The sequence below is a fragment of the Hylobates moloch genome, unplaced genomic scaffold (assembly GCF_009828535.3).
Source record: "Hylobates moloch isolate HMO894 unplaced genomic scaffold, HMol_V3 SCAFFOLD_6, whole genome shotgun sequence".
NCBI classification, from domain to species: Eukaryota; Metazoa; Chordata; class Mammalia; order Primates; family Hylobatidae; genus Hylobates; species Hylobates moloch.
This window is the reverse complement of record NW_026652281.1, coordinates 26,163,191-26,182,166: the sequence shown is the minus strand read 5'-3', so window position 1 is coordinate 26,182,166 and position 18,976 is coordinate 26,163,191. Positions and strand designations below refer to the sequence as shown.

Below are 18,976 nucleotides of genomic sequence, written 5' to 3'. Positions count from 1 at the left end.
AACGTTTGGCATGCTCCAATTGTGAAATTTAAGGAAAGTCTGTAATTAAGGGATTATATATAAAAGGATGGTTGAGGGTAAGGGGGTTCGTAAAGGAAAGTGGAGTACCCTGGGGTCTTTATTTAACAACCAGGACACGGTTACCTCCCCAAAGCTGGGAAAGGGAAAGGAGTGGTTATAAGAACTTGAGATAGAGAGGGCTGAGTACAAAGGACTGGCTTAATTTTGAGCTTTTTAAGGGACTCAGATGGCCAATGGCAACCCATACAGAGGTCCTCAAACTCACTCTCCTTCCCTGATCTGTCACTGTCTCCATCAGCCAGATCCAGCCAGAGGGGCAGGGAGCCAACTCATTCAGACCAACCTCCCAGGGCAAATACCTCAGGAGAATAGAATCTACATGTGAAAATAGTTGGGAGTTCCATTATCCAAATGGAATAAAATGAAGAATGAGCAGATTACCTCATTGTCCTCCTTTTAGAATAAATTTTTACCCTTGAGCAGTTAAATAACAGAATTCTAAAATAAAGAGAAAGTAATCCTATTCTACTAATTTAAATGCTACCCTCAGGGAAGCCTCCCTTGGCTCCCTGCCAACCATACCTCTTTTCTCCTGGGCTAAAATCCCACAAGCTGCAAACTAGGAAGGCAGTTGAATGTTTGATTCGTCTGACAGAGTTATTGTGAGAATCTAAGAAAGCATTCTAATAGAAGGTAACAAGTATTGTCTGCTTAGTAAGTTTACATGCTTCATCTCATTTAATCTTCATGGTAACTCTATGAGGTAGTTACTATTATCCCTGCTATTTCACTGTTCCACAGATAAGAAAATTGAATATCAGATAGGTAAAGTAATTTGTCCATGGTCTTGTAACTAAGTGGCAGATTAAGATTTAAAACCATATCAGAATCTGGGTTTTAATCACTAGGAGATAATATCTGGGTTTATATATCATACTGCTCTATAAGTGGTAGGGAACATTTTCTACAGATATGTATGGACTATATTGTAGCTATTTACATGCCTTGATTGCTTTTTGAGAGAAGTTTAAGTTTCTAAAAATTATGAGAAATTTTTTTAAACTTATGAGGGTAAAAAATCGTCATAAACGACTATAAGAAAATGCTGCTCTTTTTTTTCTGCCTACTTTTACTTGATCCTAAAGGTCAAGAGGGTTGGTTTCCTTAAAAATGTAAAAGTTGAGCTTATTTTACTTTCTGTATCCATAGTTATATTATTTGTATATAATAAAAGATAATTTCCCTTTTTAAAATTGTTTAATATTTTACTAATTAAGATATTTACCTCATCCCTTAATGAAATTTTTAATTTCAAATATGAGTTTACTGATTTTTCATTAACAAATATGATTCTTTGGGGATTGGAAAACAGTTGTACATCTTATGAAGTTTAATTGAAGAATACTGATTAACTGACCATACCGTGTGTTGGCTTAGTTTTGGAACAACTAGAATGCCCATATGATGCTGGTGGTGATGTAAAGTGGGCAATCACTTTGGAAACTAGTTTGGTGGCTTTTTATTAAGTCAAATATACAGCTACGATACGACTCAGAAATTCTGTTATTTACCCAGGAGAAATAAAAGCATGTATTCACTATTCACAAAAAATGTTCATAGCAACTTTATTCGTAATATCCCCTAAGTGGAAACAATCCACATGTCTATCAATAAGTTATTGGATGAATAAATTGTGGTATAATTCTACAATGAAATACTTCTCAGCAATAGAAAAGGAATAAATTACTGATCCAAGCAGTAGCTTGGATGAGTCCCAAAGTCCTGCTATGTAAAAGAAGCCAGACACAAGAGTACATACACTAATCTGTTGTGACAGAAATCTCATCAGTGGTTGTTTGGGACAAACGAGAGGAGGGTGAGAACCAAAGAGTACTAGAACACTTCTGGGGGTAATGGAAATGTTCTTTGTCTTGAATGAAGTTGTAGTTACAGGATTATACATATTTGTCAAAATATATCAAACTGTATACTTTAAAACATTATATTTTATAGTACACAAATTATACCTTACTAAAATGAATTTAAAATAACTGATTACAATTATGAAAATGAACTCAAATAAAAATTCTGCAATTGCTTTCGAGCCAAATCCACATATCAGGAATATAATAGGTGATAACTTTATATCATAAATAAATTAAGCCAGATATAAATGCCAAAATTTATATGATTTCTTTCCTTGGTGAAATTACCATTTTAAATATATTTTTCAAACCTGAATTACCTTGAATTTCCATCTCTCTTTCTTTTTTAAAACCTAGAATGGTCAGTTGGAGTGCGTACGCTGGATGGTGAGCGAAACAGAAGCCATTGCAGAACTGAGTTGTTCTAAGGATTTTCCAAGCCTTATTCATTACGCAGGTTGCTATGGCCAGGTATGAAGGAGTTTTTTAAGTATCTTCCCTTTGTGTACCATATAATCTTCCTACTTTTTTATTATTAGTCCATCAAAATCCAAACATAAGAAATCATCAAAAATGTATCCAAAGGTATATAACCAATGATATTTGTTGTTGTTGTTTTAAATGAAAAAAAGTTTACAACAACCTAAATAAATATCCTATGACAGATATTGGATAAATAATGAAGCTGCAGCCATTGATGACATTTTATGGGAAAATATTTATTATATAGTACTAAGCAAATATATATGATACAAAACTGGTCCTATAATTTGGCACCAACTTTGAATTTTGGAGACAAAGAGAAATACAAATTAATACTAAAAAAATTATGTCACAACATGTTTATAGTAGTTATCACTCAGAGTAGCAGTACAAGTGGCTTCGATTTTATATATTTTTTTAATTTTTCAGTATTTTCCAATTTTTTTACAGTAAACACATTTAACATTTTTCAAAAGGAACAATGATACATTTTCTTGAACCCAAAGTTGAAAGGAAAATCTTTATAAGACATTAATCAAGGCAGTCTCACTCAATCAAAGATGAATAAGCACACTAACTAGATGGCTCTCAGTTGCAATCAGTTTCCGCATTAGGGAATCCCAACATTAATTAGTGTACACAGATCACAATCCAGTGTTTGCAGTTAAAAAAAAAAAATTACTACCTCCCTTTGGAGAATGTAGCTGAGTTATCTTTTTAAAAAATTGGAACCACAAAATACCAATCTCAGTCTTAAAAAATAATAGTACTGTGTTAAAATAGATTTAATTGTATTTGTGGCAAAGAAAATTGCTTCTCATGCATTTAACTGTATTCCCTCTGGCTTCATAAACTTTCCCAGTAGAAGTAAACTGTGGCATTGTCAACAAGAGATTATGCTTTTTCAAGTATGGCAATCTCAAGTTCAAAAAGTAGACAACACTATTACCACAGTCTTTCTTTAGTGGGAGTCATGCGTAGGGATAGTTTATTTTGTGCTGTGGTAACTTCTGCTAGTGTGTGTGTGTGTGTGTGTGTGTGTGTGTGTGTGTGTGTGTGTTTGTGTGTGTGTGTGTGTAATATATATTACATAAAAACATGTTTTTTATATGTTATATATGCATGTAAAATGTTTCCTATGTGTGCCAGTCACCATGCCATTGGATTTTGTGTACATTCTCTCATTTATTCCTCAAAACAACCCTGTGAGAGCTTGTTGTGTTTATCCACATTTCATAGATGAGGAGACTGAAGAAAGAGAGTTGCATGACTTGCACATGGTCTAATGGCTAGTAAGAGCAAATACTAGATTTCAACTCAGATTCTCTCACTTCAGGGCCAGATCCTGTTTTCTCCCCATTTGTATAGAAAATGTATGCAGATTGTTTGTAGAGGCACTGATACAGCTGAAAAAGACTTTTTTTGCAGTTTTATCTAACAATACATATAATATTTGGAGTGCTTCACACTACCCATTGAAGAGATTTTCAACTGTACCAAATTTATGAAATGGAGAAAGGAACAGGCCCTGCATTAAAATTTGTGAAAGCCACTGTCTTTGAAATATTATACTTACTCTGTGTTCTTTGTGCACTGTACTTACTAGTCCCCATCCACAGTGTCCTGAAAACAATGATTACTGGTTATTAAGGCATGACGTAAGGATGCCATTTTTTGCTTATGCAGACGCTCCCCAACTTAAAATGGTTCAACTTACGATTTTTTGACTTCACAATGGTGTGAAATAAATACACATTCTGTAGAAACCATACGTCAAGTTTGAATTTTGGTGATTTCCTAGGCTAGTGATATACAGTACGATATTCTCTTGTGATACTAGGCCATGGCAGCTGCAGCTCCCAACAGCCACGTGATCACAAGAGTAAACAACAAATAACCTATAGTGTATTAAGTGCATTTTCGACTTAACAATATTTTCAACTTAGGATGGGTTTATTGGGCCATAACCCCATTGTAAGTCAAAGAACATCTATACTGGCAAAGGAGAGAATAGGATTTTCAAATGATGAGAAGAATTTGATCAGTGTTCATCTTCCTAATCATTTTGAGTCTAAAACAGAATTTTATTCAATTGTGTGAATAGTTGTTTCATGTCCCCGATTTCATTTGCTTATATTAAAGCCTAAAAAGGAATTTTAAGTATCAGTGGAAAGGCTGCCTGCACTTTTGGTAGAGCTTGCCAAAGAAAAGGAGGAAAGAATTACAGGGCTGTTCTGAGACTGTAAGTAAATAATTGGGCATTCAGCATGCTTTGTCTTGGGACATGTTGATTATATATGCCAGTTTCTTTGTTCAGCTCTCACAGCAGGTTTCTCATAATTTTGAAGCTATTGGGACTGAACAAAATAAAGTGCCCTTTTTCTGGGACTGGTTGGGTCACAGTGTGACTTGCTTGGTGGGACTAGAGGAAAATACGGAAATTGGTGACCTGTTTGAAGAGCTGTGTCAAACGTTTGCTTCATGCTAATGTCAATATTCAGGTTGTTATTTTAAGATGATATGCATTTTTTATGACCTAAAATACAGCTCTGAGGGGGGCAGTCCAGCAGTGCCCTTAGGAGATCATTCTTACCCAACTGGAAAATATAGAAGCCCATTAGAACTGCAAATGCTGTCCAGCCATCCTACATCCGCCACAGCCACTTATGTAACAGATAACCTGTGGAGATGCTGAACTTGGAACCATTACAAGCCTAATATTTTCACAAGGAAGACTGTTATTGAACAGCTTTCTAATGGATTCAGCATATGCAAGTTTTTCTACGTCCAGCAGGCATTTGAGTGTGTCCTGGCTTTGTTCCTTCAGTAAATGCCCCTGGAAAGGATAGTACAGAGAAAAATTCCTCTCTTGGTTTATTTTAGCCGCTCTCTGCCCTTCATATAGATTCCTAAAGAATGGGCTCCATGTGACTCCCAATTTGTGTCCTTTTTCTTGTAAAAATTACCTTAAAGACTCTAGTACCACATGGTAGCCAACAGTTTTTAGTGGTCTCCTGAAGTGATAGATCCCTGGGTGACAGGAATTGATTTTCTTCATCTTGACACATGAAGTCTCAGAGGGTGCAATTATTTCATTGCCTGACTGTACCTGGCAGAACTAGCCACAGGGAATGTGAAGGTGGAAGCCTCAGGGACACCTGAGGAAAAAGCAGGGAGTGTCCTCGGATAGGCCTGCTTTGCCGGCCCTTGAGAAAGATGTTGCTGGCAAAACAATTGAGATGGAATTATCTCAATTCGAAGCTACTGCCTGTGTAACTTGGGCTGTTTTATTCAAACAAGAAGGTTCAGATTGTTTCATCCAGGCTCTCCCAGCGCAGCTTCCTGCCCTCCACTGCTTGGGAGCCTCTGCCTGCTCTGCACTGGTTATTAATCCAGTGGGCTCTATGTTACTTTCAACATCAAACCTGTGATTCCTTTTGTTTCTGAATCATTCACGTGACTTTTAGTCACGAGATTCTTCCACAAAAACAACCTGCATCATGGCATTGAACATTTACTAAGAGCACCTTTGCCTACACTGTATTTATTATTCTGTACTTTAAATATTTGCCCCAATACAGATTTTTTTAAGGGTACTTTTTGGAAAAAGAAAAGGCTCAGCAATTCTTGCAAATGGTCAGGAGCAGTGGTAGACATGCTGGTGAGGGGGGTGTTCCCACAGGCTGTGTTATTGTTGTTTTTCCACAATTTACTTTAAAAAGGAAAAATATTCCCCGCCTTTATTGTTTTGCTGTCATAGGGAAGTAAGTCAACAGTACTGAAAGTGCTGCGATCACAGATGAAAGCAAAATAGAGAAGTCTTTGATTAGCACGCACGCATCTGCTCTCCAAGTTCTGATCTTGACAAAGCATAACTGACAGAGAGCCCTACAAACCCACAGACTGACAGGCAGTTAACTGATTTCTTTGACTCAAGGGGCACAAAGGGAGCATGCCCTTTACAGAGTCAGGGGTCATGAGGGAATACACAATTGTGGATATCCATACTCAAAAGACAGAAAACAGAGTCATGAAGAACATTGGTTCATATAGCAAACTGTCTCCATTGTCATCCTAACCTTACCACTTACTAGTTCAGTGGGTTAGAATTTTTTTTTTTTTAAAGACAGAAAATATAAGAATAGGTCTCCCTGGACCTCAGTTTCTTCATCTGTAAAATGGAGATAATAGAACCTTCCTCACAGTGCTAATCTGAGGACTAAGTGAGAAAAGCCACATTGCCCAACCCATACTAGGCACTAGATGAATGTCAGCTGTTACAACTATTGAATCTCCTCCAACTTATTGTTTTTATTCCTATCAATATTATTCAGTTTACTTATTTTACCATTAGTAATGTCTAGGAGAAACTTGCAAAGGAATTATTAAGGCCATAACCTATTTAATCAATTCTTAGATGCACTTTATGTCACATTTTACCATCTTTTGCTTCTACATATATCGTACAATATACATTATAAAATTATTGCTGACCTTTATTTTTTACATTTTTACATCTCAAAAACTGGAATAAGTCTTGTAATTGATGGCATATTAGATTTGATAATCTATGATCACAGAGCTAACTCCTTTAAAACATGGATTGCCACACACTATAGAGACTTTATTGATACCAGCAATAAACCTGTGACATACTTCTCAAGTACATTTTTTATTGGAATTTGTCCAGCAAATCTCATAAATCACATGAGATAATTGCCTCTTTAAACAACTTGCATTGCCCTTGGGAACACATAAAATACAACATTAAAACAGGTTACCAAAACAGCAGAAAATCCCCAGAAGAGGGAACTGCTGAGGAAAACTACATGAGAGGAGTTTTCAGTCAGTACCTGAAGGTTGAATGGATAAATGGATATGTGGGTGGATGATGAAATGTAAGTTGGAGAGGCATTCTGGGAAACAAATGATACAGAAATCTTTATCCATGTGACTTCATTAGATATTCTCTGAAAGCAATACTTATGGGGAAATGAAGGTCTGAAGTTATATCCATCCTTTAACACATCCTGCGTGTATATACACTCACTGAGAGAACACGCACTGAAGGGCTAAGAGGGGAGGGGGACACCATTACATATCTATCTAATCACATTAACAAGCGCCCTCTTAGCTGGAGAAAATTTTTGTCCTTCTTAGGAGGTATCTTCAGACAGTCACTTTGAATGGTAGAACTGTGCATCTCCACAGGCATGGTCTCCAGAATCAGGGAAGGATTTGTCTGTAAGCAGATATTAAATATGCTTTTACCAAAACCAGAGACTCTAGCCATCTCCATGTCCCCCTCAAAAACCCTAAATGTCTGTTGTTAGAAGACAAGGTATATAGTCAACCCATCATTCTGGGGAGTACTTCTCTGCATTGTATAATGGAAGATTTTGGTTTCCATGTCATATCTCAGTGGACGGGCCAATTGCACTTCTTATTTTAAATTATTATGCTTATTCTTAAATTGTCCAACATAAAACCCAAGACTGGCTTTGAGGTGCTAGGCAAAACCTTGTTCTGAACAGTCAAATAATGGTTCTTTCTTTATGTAAATCTTGCATATTGAATTGGTTAGAATCTTTCATTGTAAGGAAGAAGAGTTATCCATGCCTTCCTAAGAAGGGAAGGCAGGTTATTGTAACAATGTATGTTGAACCTGACTTGGAGGCCCCTCAGGGGCCAAGGTAACTTTTGGCTCACACAGACCATGTATGTCTTGTTCTCCCAGATCATCAAGCCCCTGAAAAGTCCGAGGTCCTAGACTCTCCCCCAAGATTTCCACAATGGAAACATTCCCACTCTTATGAAGGGCAGTATTCCATTGCCTATAATCCCACTACTAAAACTAAAGCACTGTGATTTTAATAAAGGGCATTTTTTATGCATGTGGAATAGACATACCCCCCATAATATTGGGGCCTGGAAATACGGAATGACATCTAAGAAGAAGATACATGTAAAATGCTTCTCGGTATCTTGAACTCCTCCGAGCTTTACTTGCTAAAGAAAGAAGTCTCTAGAATATCAAGGAATACAGCAGGTCCTTAAATTAACCTGGTTTCTTTCAACATCATCTTCTTATAATGTTGATGAGAAGAAAAAAAAAAACGGTTCCCAGCCAGGGCCACTGTCTCTGTGGAGTTTGCTCATTCTCCACATCTCTGTGTGGGTTTTCTCCGGATACTCCAGTTTCTCCTCACGTCCCAAAGATGTGCACGTTAGGTGAATTGGTGTGTCTCAGTTGTCCCAGCATGAGTGAATGTGTGTGTGTGTGAGTGCACCCTGTTAGGGTGGTGTCCTGTCCGGGGATGGTTCCTGCCCTGTGTTCTGAACTGCCAGGATGGGCTTCAGCCACCCAAACCCTGACTGGAATGGTCAGATAAATAATTATCTTACTTGTTTGTATTAGTCTTTCTTAAATGTATGTATAGCTCATATTTGTTTCAATGTTTCACTTTAGCAGTGTTTGGTCTTTATTTAGAAGTTTGATGCTGTTTTTGTGACCAGAAATATGTCACAGGAACTAAAATGGTAAAATTAGTTTCATTATACTTCATTTTGCTTAAAGCCGCAATTTCCAAGAACCTGTCCATGCCATCACATGAAGACTTGCTGTATATCATTGTCTGCTCCCTCAGTTTTCTGACTTCTAAAATAAGGCTTTTGAATTGGGTGATTCTTTAAAATCTCTCCCCTCCACGTTTTTAGGAGTCCATGATTTAATATCACGAAGCAAACCAAATCACCGCAAGTTTGAGAATAACCCATTGAAGAGAATTTGTTCTGTCAATGGTGGGTCCATCTGTTTCACTGAAAGAGGTACCATAAGCTGTCCTCTTGCAGGCTCCATGTCTGAGCCATTAACCTCAACCAGTTGGTTATGTCTTTTATCCTGAGATACTTCCATTCATCCAGTTTTTTAAGGAGTTAAGATCGTATGGTATAATCGTCTATGTCCAATTAAAAGTAATCCAGTATTTTTCCCCTACCTACTTAGGAAAAAAACAAAGGAACTGCTTTTACGTTATGCAAATGAAACATCACCTGCTCTGGTCCAAACATCAGCTCCAATTTTCTCTAGGTTTGCCTTTAAGGGGACTAAACATAGCAGCATATTCTTATCCAACTTCTAACTCCCAGCCATAGCTCCAGGCTCTGCTTCTACCCCATTCTCTAGAGACCCTTGAGGGTTCCAGTTTCTACCAGATCTGTCTGCTTTTGCAGTTAACACTCACCCTGCTTTCTGGGATGCCTTCTTAGAAGGTTGTAGGCATAGATTACATTGTTCTCATCATGCTTTTTACGGGTCTTACTCCCTGGTGCTCATTTAGAAAAAGTGTGGTGTAAATGTTCAGTCTGTCCGTGATGTCACAAATACCTTCATAAACAGTGCCCTGTTCCCCAACATAAGGGGTGAAACATTAAAGGATTTGGCTGTTTTTATCCAACATTCCTTTAGCAGATTAGTTGGCATGTTCAGAAGATGAAGGAAAATTTAATCCAGAAAAGTATAAAAGTTCATGACCAGTCCGAGCAAACAACTGGAAAAAAAAATCCTTTAAAAGGCTAAGAAGAAAGAAGTTCAAGGTTATTTCAAACACATGATCATCTTTTTAAATGTCACATTCCACCCACTAAACTTCATGCTGTTGTTTTTACCACTCTCATATTTTTTTAACTTTATATTTAATTCTTCTATTTTAAAACAGTGAAATCCCATCCCCCTGCTTTCTCCAAAGGCCAAGCATAACATGAAAATACCACAAAATACTCAGTGGTTAAAATGCAAACAGATTATGACAACACATACTGTGACTGCTCTATGTCTTTGCTTTTGAAAGGTTGCGTTCCAAGCTTTTGGTTCCCTTCCTTTAACATGAAAGAAGAGAAATCTTTACCTTAAGACACCACCACCACTTGGTCAGAAAATCAAGAGGGTCCTGGTTTTATTTCAATGAACTTATCTTACACTTGGCAACTTAAGGTATTTACCTGTTTTTTATAAGCCTGTTGATTGCAGGAGGTATGGATTACAAAGGCATGGCTGAAGAATTATAAACTTAAAAGTAGAAGCTAGTTCTCAATAGTTCCAGGTTTTATGGTAACATTCTTGAAGCCTACAGGCAGTATAACACAGCAGCAAGAACATTGCCTTTGGAGCCTTGGAATCAAAAGATATGGATTCTAGTTCCAACTTTGGGTCTGTCTAGCTGTGTGCCTTGGACGAGGCACTCAGTCTTACTGCAAATCTATTTTCCCATCTATAGAATAGATAAGTAAAATAAGAGTGCTTCCAAGGGAACTTCCTGCTCTTAAAATTCTCCGTGCCGTCCTCTTTCATTCATTTCAGTCAGAGATTCAAGGATTTTCAATTCACATCTGAATGAGAATTTCCTCTTGCTACGGTAAGCTTGGTTTTACCTAAGCTTCACAAGTTAGAGTATTGTTTTCCTCTGTCTTTTTATCTGACTTCTCTGCAAGATATTACATGAATTCCAACTGTCTTTGTGTTTATAGGAAAAGATTCTTCTATGGCTTCTTCAGTTTATGCAAGAACAGGGCATCTCGTTGGATGAAGTAGACCAGGATGGCAACAGCGCCGTTCACATAGCCTCACAGCATGGCTACCTTGGATGCATACAGGTACACAGGCCCTGCTATTTTACAAAGAGAAATGAGTATATCAAATATTAAGCAAAACATTAAAATTCTTTTCACTATGAGAATGTCTGAATTACTTCACCTTTCGTATGGTTGTAGACAATAAGGAATTATTGCTCTATTTGTATTTCGAGAAATCCACACAAATGTAGGCATAAATATCCATAAGAGTTTCTCTTTCAGTGTCCCAGGGTGTTGAAAGGGACTTTTTCTGCTCCCTTATCACTGCTGTAAAGCCCCAGTGCTAAGGACAATAGACATTAAATTTCCCCATGTTCTCAAGGCACCAGAGAAACCATTACCAGGCAGACATCTCTGTCTCTCACGTGGCAGACTGCCCTTCCCCTCACTAGTAAATTTCACCCTCCCAGGTATATGAAGAATGCGACAGATTTTTCAGGAATGGATTAGAATTCTTTGTGGTAGAGAGTTGTAGGCTAGAGAGAGAATGCTGTGGTTCCGCCTTTCTCTGTAGTAGGACTGAGCTTCTCAAATGCATTCAGAAGGCCCAGAATTGGTTGGAAGTGGATTCAGATATCGATCCTCTCAGCCCTTGGGCAGGCCATCCAGGGCCTTGATTGCCCAACCACTGCACCCAACAGCCTCAAGTAGCCTTATCTTTTTACGCTAACTTGCCTTCTAAATATTGTCATATCCAATGTGTACAATGATGTCAAAAAGTTGGGGAGCCAAGCCGCAGGGGAGGGGAAGGAGTCTCGTCCCCCTGCCCCAAGCCACATGAAGGGTGCTCCAAGAAAGCTCCCTAGACAGTGTAGGGTTCCTATGGGAGGAAGAGAGGGCATCTCATCCCTCAGTTGAATGCAGAGCTGCATGAAGCTGGGCCAAACCCAGCGCTGCCATCCAAGTAGTGCATGGCAGGAAAGTCCAACAGGGGTCTCCAGGAGTCTGGAGTGTATGTGAACATAAGACCCAGTTGATCTTTCCACCTAGAAAATGTTGAATGCCCTCAGTGACAGAGCAAAAAGAGGGGATAGCTGAAGGAGGAGTAGCAGGTGGAAGAAGCATGACAATGTGAGGAAAGGAAAGGCTTTGAATTGGAAACAAAGTCAAAGTTTAGACTTGGTCTAGAATTTTATTTACAGACATAAATCATTATTACCAGAATCAGACCAATTATACCGTTATTATCATTGAAAGTGACCCAACATATACAGATTTATTCCCATATCTATCTGATACATGGGATAGGGAAATTGACAACATATGGTTGAAGGGCATGATTAGAGACAAGACTGTTACCTCATCAAGTTCATACAGTTCAAAATATGTTATGGTATATAACATGTGATACATTTTCTGCCTTTAAGAAAGCAGCACTCTTTTTTTTTTTTTGGCTTACACGTGTGTTATTTTCCTATGTTGCAAACTCAGTGTGCTCAGTTATTCAACAGGTACTTACTGAGGCCCTCCTGGGTGCAAAATAGATGGTATCCAAAACAGAAAACTGAGAGGTGAGAACCAGTTGCTCAGGAAGGTAAAGGAGACTTGGGAAATGACAGCAGAATATATGGGGAAACTATAAATATAAAAGGCAAGAGATTTATGAAAACAAAAGGCAGAGATAATAGCATAAATCTCTCTAGAGTGCCTACTCACATGAAACTGCTGTTTGGAGAACCAACTTGATAGGAAACCGTCCAGATAGCTGAAAGTTTTTCTATTATTGATGGCAACGTGTGCATCTTCTAATTTAAGGCATCAAGTTTTTAAAAGAGTGATATGAAATTGGAGACTATAGGAGAGAAATTTAAATTCTTACCAGCTTCTGCAGAAAGATTAAAGGAGTAGCATTTTTTTGTAAAGGAAATATGATTGAATAAACATTGAAAAATATGCTTTTCTATTTAACAAAACACTCTAATATTTAATAGTCTTGAAACAAACTTTTAATCAGCTAAGAAATGACTAAAGCCAAAGAAAGCCAGCTGATATCACTACGTGAGATTTTAGTTATTTTTCTTTTTGATATGTGAAGAGAGAGAGTCTTTCCTTTTAGAGCGTTCATCACTCCACTTACACACAAATGATATTTTTGGCACTGGGTACCATGGAAGTGGAAACTTGGATAATCTTGGAAGGGGGTCTGTCCACTGGGTGTGAAATTTAAAGAAAAAAAAAGATAAGAGACTGACAGTGAGCAAGGGACCCTATGAGGTGAGGAGGGGACTTAGTAAGGAAAACAATGGAAAGAAAAACTGCAGAGGTCAGGGTCAAAGGGGAGTAATAACAGTGTGTGTTTATATTGCGTCTCTTCAAGAGCTCTGAGAGCTCAATACTGACATGGTCTCTGTGACACTCCTGTGAGGTAGGTGGCAATGGCTTTGTGGTGAGTTGACCTTTCATGGTGAGTGATCATAAAACAAAAGGAAAACGAAACTCCTTAATGACCTCTCAGTCTAAGTAGTCTAAAAATTTAAATACTACAACTATCGCTTAGAGGAAAATACTACCTACTACCCAGATTTATCCAGGTTTGCAGTCTCATCATGACATTGTCAAAGAATCTTATCAGATTGTAGTGGTTGATTAATATTGATGTAATAACTTTTTGTGGAATCTAATGATATCACAGTATGGACACAAAACAGTTTGGATTTTTTTTTAATTATTAATTTCAACCATGTTCCATCAAATTTCTCTCTCTCCACAACTAATGATACCTTGGCCAGATTCCATAACTCTCTCCTTTCTTATGGCTACTAAAATTTACTCCAAGCCACTTTAAAATCTCAGTCTTACTTCTGATTCAAAGCATTCTCCTTCCCACCCAGACTAGACTCAAGATTCAAGGGACTTGGAATGGGAGTGAGACATGCCTTTTTACACACCACTTTAGCTCCTATCCCCCTATCTCTTCTGGGCTGCAGTGTCAAGGACAAGGAGGAGGTATGAAGAGAAAAAGTCCAATATCTCTTCGCTTAACTGGGAAAGGCATCCAACCTCCCTGAAAGTTGTCCCTGCTTCTTTGGCTGGCTGTGGTCACTGCTGTGGCAACCTTCAGATGCTGACTCTTCAGTGAGTGCCATGGGTGGGGTCTTCAGAGGGCCCTCTGGAGCCTTCGCCTCCTCCCCCTTACAGTTTTCTCCACCTCTGGGGCAGCCTATTGCCAATCGCAGCCAGAGAACCCTCTCCTCATTAAAGGGGTGATAAGAAGCTCACACAAAGCTTTCTTCTACAAAGCCTGCTCAATCTACAGACATTCCCTCACCATAGCCCGTTGTGGGAGGGTGGGAGCTGCTTCACAGCCTCCCCACTCTCAGCCATGTCATTTCTCTCCAGTTCTTTTTATTCCTGATCAGGTGGGCTCAGCAACAAATAAACAGGTGTTATTCCAAAACCGATTACCAGAGACCAAATCCAGTTACTAGAGCCCAAGCAAATAAGAACAGGTCAGATTCCAGTCTCCCCCTCTTGGGGGAGTGATTCTCTTGGAGCCCAACCATGACAAGAGACAGAACTCCCCACCACAAAGACTGCGCTACATGTCTCATAAAAGAGAGCACACTACGGACAGCCTCCTTCTCTCCTTGCCAGCCCCCTCCTTACGTGGGCTGCGGGTGAGCATTGGCAGTAGTCGGACTGGCTCTGCTGTGTCATCATAGACCCTGAAGGGAGGTGTGTGATATCGACTGCTGAAAGGTCCCTAGAGGCTCTCTTCATACTATTCAACATTCTGTTACAGTCATTAAAATATGATGTGTGCAGAGATGTCCTGATACACATGTCTCTTCATTTTCTGACAGACCTTGGTTGAATATGGAGCAAATGTCACCATGCAGAACCACGCTGGGGAAAAGCCCTCCCAGAGCGCCGAGCGGCAGGGGCACACCCTGTGCTCCAGGTACCTGGTGGTGGTGGAGACCTGCATGTCGCTGGCCTCTCAGGTGGTGAAGTTAACCAAGCAGCTAAAGGAGTAAGTGGCCTGTTGGTTCCATGAGAACCAAGTCTAACTCATTATTGTTGTACTTAGGCTTCAGCCCAGTGCTATGGTGAGCACTCTTCTTTCCAGTTGTACAGGGAATTCCTAGCATTCTCCTCTTCTGTTCTTCTTCCATCCGAAGTCCTCACAGCCAGTGTTCGTGCTGAAGATGTCGTCTCTGCAGAGGCAAAATGATGTCTAAACAGTAAAGTGTACAGCAAGCTCCCAAAGCAGGGAATTTAAGCCAGTGGACAAGGAGAGAGAGACTTTCTCTGTGTTCACAACTCAGGGCCGGATTACAGAGCGCTGGAAGCACTCTTAAGCATCATCTCCAAACTTTTGTCCGTAACATTTTAGGAAATCATAAAGAACATGAGAGAGAGGAAAAGGCTAGAGGTGGACCAGTTTCCCAGTTTTCTCAAAAAGAAAAATGTGTGGGGGAAATTACAGATAAATAACTTGGTGACTATCACCAGCAAATTTCTTATAAAAATTAATCAGATGATTCATGAATCCTCAGAATAAAAAATAGTGCTCAGTCAGCATGAAGTTACTTAAAACACTCCATGACTAACTACAGTCAGTTCTTCCCTTGATAAGATTATTGAACTGGTACCAGTGCATGTCTGGGTGTCAGGGAAGTATTTCTGGGAGATTGTCATAACATGCTTCAAGAAAGAGGTCCCAGATGAAAGGCCATCAGGTAGGTCTCTGGCAAGTTGAAGGACCTGCCTGAGGGGAACCAAGGTCAGCCCTTGAAAAGCTCACCCATTAAATACAGTTTCCAGATTGGGGAGGGTTTCCTGAAAATCAGTCAGTATTCAAAGTAATGTTGACAGATTAGGAGGGTAAATCTTAAAAATTAAATTTTAGAGGGAAAATAGTCTTACCTTTAAGTTTTATACACACACACACACACACACACACACAGTTTTTTTCTGAATACAGCTGTACCCTAGAACTTAAAGTATAATAAAAAAAAAAAAAGAAAAAGAAAAAAACCTTGGTTGGGTGAAAGACCTCGATTAATTATAATCCATGCAACAATATGACAAGGCCTTGGACCCTCTGCCTCTTCTCTAAGCTTGGGGAAATCTCCCTTCTCTCTCTTCTTCCACTCTTTTGCCTTCGAGCTACAAGTCTCTGTGCCCCTCTACCCCTCCCCCTGTCAATACTAGAATAATTTCTTTAATGAGTTTAGACTTCTAGAAAAAATAAAATAAAATTTGAAACTTGAAAAAAAAAGGGGTTACTGCCAACCATCCTTTGCCTAGTTACACAAAACTTCCCCAAGTTAGGTGAGCTAGGTAAACTTCAAGGTCTCAACGTAATCACAGGGAAAATGCACACAAATTAATAACTCAGTAAGCTGTCTTCCCACAGGGAACAGACTGTGCAAATGCCTTTATGAACATGTATATATTTCAAAAAAACAAGTTCCTAGAAAAGGAATTGCTAGAGCAAAAGGCATACATATTTAAAATGTGGATAGATGTTAACTAATCTTTCCAAAAATGCTATACTAATGTCCACTCCCTCTAGTAATGTATGTACATATCCATAAAGAGGAACTTTAAAATGATCCAATGGAATTTTTTTCCAAAGGTTCATACTCAGAGAAGGGATCACAAAACATTCTCCTTCTTGTTCATAGCATGGAATCTACAAAACTTTCATGAGCTACAATCGCTGTTTTATTGGTGAACCGCTCAAAGTCAAAGTCTTGGCTGCTTTCTCAGTTGGTGATCCTGTAATAAAGTACACATATGTACTAGTAGACTGCAGTTCTTCAGTTTTCTCCAGAGCAGAATGCTATGGACAGCTATAGTTGGGCCAATGACAAGATGAACTAAGAGAGGCTACGTTGTACAACTACTGTATATCTCAGCGAAGTTGGCAAAACTAGAAATGAATGGAGAAATCAACTTGGTACAGCCACAGTATACTGTGACTTTCAGGCTCCCAGACACCAATAACATAGACAAGGACAGGAGAGAGGATGGAAAACACTAGTCTTCCCAGTCCAAAATTCTGGGGGAAGACAGTCTTGAGTGCCTTTTCCAACCTTCAGCAACTCCTCAGAGTTAATAATCATAGTTAATATTTAGAAATGGGAACCTTCAGCTCTACTGAAGTGCTAATCAACAAGCCTAGGTATTATGGGTGTCCCCCTCAAAAAAGTATGTTGAAATGTGACCTTATTTGGAGACAACACCTTTACAGAAGTTATCAAGTTACAGTGAGGTCATTAGGGTGGGTCCTACTCTTGACTAGAGTCCTTATAATAGGCGAACATTTAGACACAGATGTGCACACGGGGAGAATACCTGTAAACATGAAGGCAGGGATCAGGATGTGCATCTGCAAGCTAAGGAATGCCAAAGACTGCCAGCAAACCATCAGAAGCTAGGAGAGAAGCAAGGAACAGCTTCGCCTCACAGCCTTCAGAGGGAGCCAGCCTGGCCAGCACCTTGATGTCAGACTTCCAGCCTCCAGAGCTGTGTGATAATAAACTTCTATTGTCTACGCCACCCAGTTTGTGGTACTTCCTTACAGCAGCCCTATCAAACTAATACAGTGGCCATCTGCCCATATATTTTCTTTTCTACAATTAAAGCTGATGAGTTCTTCCTGAGGGCTACTATAGAATCCAGAGAGTAGTCTTCCTTCTCCATTCATACCTGAGATTCAAGTTGTCAGTCAACCCAATTACCCCAAAATATTTTTCTTGACTGTGTCATAATTCACTTAAAGAGACATAATAAACCCTTTAAAAGCAGACTCTAATCTTTCTTCATCTGTTTTATCCCCTCAATAAATATTTTTCTTAAAAACATGTGACTTGCAATACCAGCTAGCAAAGTGGGAAAAGTAGAATGTTTTTATGTGTTTTTATTTTTTTCATTAGACCAGAATCAGCAAATTATAGACTGTGGATCAAATCCAGCCCATCGAGCGGTTTTCGTAAATAAAATGTTACTGGAACACAGCCACACACATTCATTTGTCTATTGTGTAGGACTGATTTCATGCTGCAAAGGCAGAGTTGAGAAGTTGGGATACAATTGTATGGCTCACAGCCTAAAATATTTACTATTTGGCCCTTTAAGAAAAAGTTTGCTTGCTGGTTCCCACGTTAGACAATTACATGTCAGTAGGTGAGTCTGGAAGAATGAGTGAGATAAAATGAGATCACAGACTTCTCTGGTCTTAGTGATGAAATGTTTGGACTAAAACTGACAGCTTCTGAGAAAAACAAAGTGCTTGGGGCTTATAGAAGGGTATTAGCAGAATCCGATCTCACAGAATTAGATTTAGGCAGCTAATGGTTGCTGAGTATATGCAGTGACACTCAACAAGGAGAACATTGGGCCAATATCTGAAGTACAGCAGTCATTTTAAGAACATTTATGATATATTTATTTAGTTATATGTCCTGGCTCATGAGAGCTGCTGTCATTTTTTTCTGCTAATTTTATTATTATAATAGTTTTCTATTGCTCTGTAACAGATTACCACAAGATTAGCGGCTTAAAACAGCATCAAATTTATCTTACAGTTCTGTGGGTCAAGCCAAGCTAGGCGGGACACATCTGTAGTCCCCACTACTTGGGAAGCTGAGGAGGGAGCATCACTTGAGCCAGGGGTTCAAGTCCAGCCTGAGCAGCATAGCAAGACCCTGTCTCTAAAAAAATTTTTAATTAAAAAAGTTTTTAATTCAAACAATTTAGGAAAAGGAAATATAACATTTTGAAGTATATCCTTCCATATTTTTTCTATATTTGTATATTTTTATATATATAGAAATTATGTATATATAAATTATATTATTATATATAAATAATATAATTTATATAAATAATTATATATTATTTATATATATTTTATATAAATAATTATATATTATTTATATATTTTTTATATAAATAATTATATA

At 38.6% G+C, this 18,976-nt stretch overlaps 1 protein-coding gene across 16 annotated transcripts in view; it reads left to right on the top strand.

Moving 5' to 3' along the window:
- The window catches only part of SNCAIP (synuclein alpha interacting protein), a 201,732-nt gene that overhangs the window by 167,034 nt on the left and 15,722 nt on the right, over positions 1 to 18,976 (top strand). For all 16 annotated transcript variants that reach the window (XM_058440565.1, XM_058440569.1, XM_058440568.1 and 13 more), the window contains 3 exons: positions 2,304 to 2,417; positions 10,956 to 11,081; positions 14,864 to 15,033. In XM_058440565.1, coding sequence (XP_058296548.1) covers positions 2,304 to 2,417; positions 10,956 to 11,081; positions 14,864 to 15,033 — 410 coding nt within the window. The remainder of the gene's footprint in view (positions 1 to 2,303; positions 2,418 to 10,955; positions 11,082 to 14,863; positions 15,034 to 18,976) is intronic.